Source organism: Tupaia chinensis, unplaced genomic scaffold (genome assembly GCF_000334495.1).
Source record: "Tupaia chinensis unplaced genomic scaffold, TupChi_1.0 Scaffold000250_1, whole genome shotgun sequence".
In the NCBI taxonomy this organism is placed as follows: domain Eukaryota; kingdom Metazoa; phylum Chordata; class Mammalia; order Scandentia; family Tupaiidae; genus Tupaia; species Tupaia belangeri.
In genome coordinates, this window is record NW_006159730.1 from 2,048,799 (window position 1) to 2,053,965 (window position 5,167).

Below are 5,167 nucleotides of genomic sequence, written 5' to 3' on the forward strand. Positions count from 1 at the left end.
TTTAAAAATGTTAATATAACCATAGTTGTATAGTTTAAGATGTGAGTAAAATAGTTTATATTAACTACTTAGCCAAAGTAAAATCAAGCAAATAAAAGTAAACATGGATCTCAAGTTTTCTAATAACCGTTTTCTAAAGATTAATTCTACATAGTTTTCTTATGAAAATGCACTAAGAAATTTAACCTACAATACAAACCTTTGCACTGTATAAGTGGTCAGCATCTGGTGGATCAAGAATAGCCATATTTTTTTCTAAAGACTCTACTTCTCTGTGCATTACATAGAAATTGCAGTAATTTCCCAGCTGAAATGGTCTTGACAAAGGGAAAGCATCCACCCATGTAAACTGAGCATCAAAAAAGTCACTAGGTATATATAAATTCTGGTAACGGCGCCTTAGTTCCATCATGTCACAACTGGGACTGAAAAAATAGACATAAATAGTGAATAAACAGTCTTACTATCAAAGGGGATATAAACAACCACTCAAAACTAAAGTTAAATACATAATCGGACACAGTAAAATGCAAGCTGAAAATAGACATTAATGAATTGTAGATCTTCAGAGACAAATGAAAATCTCATTTCTAAATCTATATACTCTCAACATTTTGAATATAAGGTTATCTATGTATTACCTTTATATTTTATGTGTAGTTTAATAATTTATTAAAGACCTTTCAAGGTCAGCAAGTGGCATGGTAGTTAAAGGCGCTGGCCTCCCACATGGCTGACCATAGTTCCAGTCCCGACCTTGGTGGCCTGCTTTTATACTTTTTCTCTCTCTGGTCAAACTGAAAATAATAATGATAATGAGTTAAGTAATTAAAAAAAAAAAAAAAACCCTGCTGTAAAAAAAAGGAAGACCCTTTCAAATGAAATAACATTAACTCCAATTCCTGACTAGGTCTGAATAAAAGCCAATCCTGATTTGATTAAAACTGAATATTTGGGAAAATTATGGTTAATAAAAATGGACAAAGTCCCAAGTTAGTATAACTATCCTTGATTGTATTTATACAATACAGAAGAAAAGTAACTTTCAGTCTACAGTAAACTCCTGACATCCAAAATTAAATTTAAAAATGTATGTGAAAGCAAAACCCAAATATTCTTTGGATTTTCCATGCGATTAAGATTCATTTCTTATTACTATTTTTAAATGAATTATTTAACTTCATTTATTTAATCTGACCAGAGAGAGAGAGAGAGAGAGAGGGAAAGTGAGAAAACAAGCCACCAGGTCTGGGCCAGGAACTGTGGTTGCCCATGTGGGAGTCCAGTGCCCTTAACCACCACACCACCTGCTGGCCACAATTATTTTTTTTGAGACAGAGATTTTTGCTATAGGGTGTGTGCACTTGCCAGAGAGACAAAAAGTGAGAAATCATCCCCTGGGGGGGCTGGCCATGCCAAAACCCCTTCGCCTCCAATCTCTCGGGATTTTAGACATGCATGTGCACATGCGCACACACCACGTGTAAGTTTGAAGCTGCCGGGCCCAAAACTCAAACTATGGTCAGCCATGTCGGAGTCCAGCAACGTAACCATCATGCCATGCTATCTACTTATTCCAGGAATTGATCTTTTCTTTCTTTTTTAAAATATTTAAAAGACTTATCTATTTTTATATATTCATTCATTCATTTATTTTAATTTGACCAGAGAAAGACAGAGAGAGAGAAGGAAAGTGAGAAAGTAAGTCAGCAGATCCAGGACTTGAACCATGATCAGCCCTGTGGGTATATCAAGTGCTTTAACCACCATGCCACTTGCTAGCCCCCATTATTTAATTCATTTTTTAAAAATAATTATTTTATTTATTATGTAATATTTAAAAATGTTAATATAACCATAGTTGTATAGTTTAAGATGTGAGTAAAATAGTTTATATTAACTACTTAGCCAAAGTAAAATCAAGCAAATAAAAGTAAACATGGATCTCAAGTTTTCTAATAACCGTTTTCTAAAGATTAATTCTACATAGTTTTCTTATGAAAATGCACTAAGAAATTTAACCTACAATACAAACCTTTGCACTGTATAAGTGGTCAGCATCTGGTGGATCAAGAATAGCCATATTTTTTTCTAAAGACTCTACTTCTCTGTGCATTACATAGAAATTGCAGTAATTTCCCAGCTGAAATGGTCTTGACAAAGGGAAAGCATCCACCCATGTAAACTGAGCATCAAAAAAGTCACTAGGTATATATAAATTCTGGTAACGGCGCCTTAGTTCCATCATGTCACAACTGGGACTGAAAAAATAGACATAAATAGTGAATAAACAGTCTTACTATCAAAGGGGATATAAACAACCACTCAAAACTAAAGTTAAATACATAATCGGACACAGTAAAATGCAAGCTGAAAATAGACATTAATGAATTGTAGATCTTCAGAGACAAATGAAAATCTCATTTCTAAATCTATATACTCTCAACATTTTGAATATAAGGTTATCTATGTATTACCTTTATATTTTATGTGTAGTTTAATAATTTATTAAAGACCTTTCAAGGTCAGCAAGTGGCATGGTAGTTAAAGGCGCTGGCCTCCCACATGGCTGACCATAGTTCCAGTCCCGACCTTGGTGGCCTGCTTTTATACTTTTTCTCTCTCTGGTCAAACTGAAAATAATAATGATAATGAGTTAAGTAATTAAAAAAAAAAAAAAAACCCTGCTGTAAAAAAAAGGAAGACCCTTTCAAATGAAATAACATTAACTCCAATTCCTGACTAGGTCTGAATAAAAGCCAATCCTGATTTGATTAAAACTGAATATTTGGGAAAATTATGGTTAATAAAAATGGACAAAGTCCCAAGTTAGTATAACTATCCTTGATTGTATTTATACAATACAGAAGAAAAGTAACTTTCAGTCTACAGTAAACTCCTGACATCCAAAATTAAATTTAAAAATGTATGTGAAAGCAAAACCCAAATATTCTTTGGATTTTCCATGCGATTAAGATTCATTTCTTATTACTATTTTTAAATGAATTATTTAACTTCATTTATTTAATCTGACCAGAGAGAGAGAGAGAGAGAGAGGGAAAGTGAGAAAACAAGCCACCAGGTCTGGGACAGGAACTGTGGTTGCCCATGTGGGAGTCCAGTGCCCTTAACCACCACACCACCTGCTGGCCACAATTATTTTTTTTGAGACAGAGATTTTTGCTATAGGGTGTGTGCACTTGCCAGAGAGACAAAAAGTGAGAAATCATCCCCTGGGGGGGCTGGCCATGCCAAAACCCCTTCGCCTCCAATCTCTCGGGATTTTAGACATGCATGTGCACACACCACGTGTAAGTTTGAAGCTGCCGGGCCCAAAACTCAAACTATGGTCAGCCATGTCGGAGTCCAGCAACGTAACCATCATGCCATGCTATCTACTTATTCCAGGAATTGATCTTTTCTTTCTTTTTTAAAATATTTAAAAGACTTATCTATTTTTATATATTCATTCATTCATTTATTTTAATTTGACCAGAGAAAGACAGAGAGAGAGAAGGAAAGTGAGAAAGTAAGTCAGCAGATCCAGGACTTGAACCATGATCAGCCCTGTGGGTATATCAAGTGCTTTAACCACCATGCCACTTGCTAGCCCCCATTATTTAATTCATTTTTTAAAAATAATTATTTTATTTAACTTTATTTACTTATTTTAATTTGACCGGAGAGGAACAGTTAGAAAGGGAGAAGGAGAGAGACGGAAAGGAAGAAAGCAAGGAACCAGGCCTGAGACTCAATCATGGTCAGCAATGTGGAAGTCCAGTGCCCCTAAACACCACCCCGCCTGCTAGACCCTTATTCATTATTTTTAATTTGCTATAGGGCACATGCGCTCACCAGAGAGACAGAGAGAGAAAGTGAAAAAACATGCTGCCAGGTCTGGGACTTGTACCACCATCAGCCATGAAGGAGTCAAGCACCTTAACCAAACACCACTTGCAGGCCCGCCAGGCATTGATTTATTTATTTTTTTTTTTGGAGAGGTTTTCCTATAGGGCAAGTGCGCTCACCAGAGAGACAGAGAGACAGAAAGCGAGAAATCACCCCCAGGAGGATGGCCACGCCACAATCCTTTCTCCTCCTTTCTCCTCTAGGCATCTTGGGCACGCACGCACACGCACCCAGCGTGAGTCTTAAGCCAAAGGGTCCAGGACTCGAACCGTGGTCGACTACATGGGAATTCAGCGACATAGCCATTATACTAACTGCTGATCCCCAGCATTGATCTTTTAATGATCATTTATTTACCTTTTCCTAAGAAATTGAAGGTTTTCTTTTTGGTTTTTGCCATAGAGCGCATGTACTCATCAGAGAGAAAAAGTAAGAGACAACAAGAGGGAAAATAAGAAATCACCCTGCTAAACACTCCTGGGACATGACTAGGCCACAATCCCTTCTCCTTTGTTCTCCCTCTGGGATTTTGAGCAAGTACAGAAGTGTGCCAAGCATGATTGTCAAGAGGGCAGATCCAGGACTTAAACCATAGTCGACCATGAGTTCAGCACCTTAACTAAAACATCACCTGACGGCCCAAAACCCAACGTTTAAAATAAAATGAACTGGGGCTGGCAGATGGCGTGATGGTTGAGGTGCTGGACTTCTACATGTCGGACCATGGATTGAGTCTGCAACTTGGTGGCTTGCTTTCTCACTTTCCCTCTCACATCAGATTAAAATAGTAACAATAATGAAAACAAACAAAAACAATAAAATAATTCTTAAGAAAAAAAAAAAAAGAGGGCTGGCAGGTGGCACAGTGGTTTACAAGTGCTGGACTCTCACGTGGCCGACAAGCAGTTTGAGTTCTGAAACTGGCGGCTTGATTAAATCCCAGACCCAGTGACTATTGTGTGTGCACATGTGTCCAAAATCTCTAGAGGAGAATGGAAAAGAAGGGATTCAGGCATGATCATCACCACTGGGGGGGTGATTTCTTTTTTTTTTTTTCTTTTTTTTGGAAAGGTTTTTGGTACAGGGCGCGTGCACTCGCCAGAAAGACAGAGAAAGAGAGACAGAAAGAGAGAAATCACCCCCCGGGGAGATGGCCACGCCACAATCCCTTCTCCTCTCGGGATCGTGGGCACACACGCGCCCGCACCCGGCGTGAGTTTAAGCCACCAGATTCGGGACTCAAACCATGGTCGACTTC

At 37.9% G+C, this 5,167-nt stretch overlaps 1 protein-coding gene across 3 annotated transcripts in view; it reads right to left on the minus strand.

Moving 5' to 3' along the window:
• Positions 1–5,167, minus strand: part of CCAR1 (cell division cycle and apoptosis regulator 1) — a 76,391-nt gene that overhangs the window by 39,532 nt on the left and 31,692 nt on the right. For all 3 annotated transcript variants that reach the window (XM_006148937.3, XM_027772046.1, XM_027772045.1), the window contains exon 11: positions 2,036–2,261. In XM_006148937.3, the coding sequence (XP_006148999.1) occupies positions 2,036–2,261 (226 nt within the window). The remainder of the gene's footprint in view (positions 1–2,035; positions 2,262–5,167) is intronic.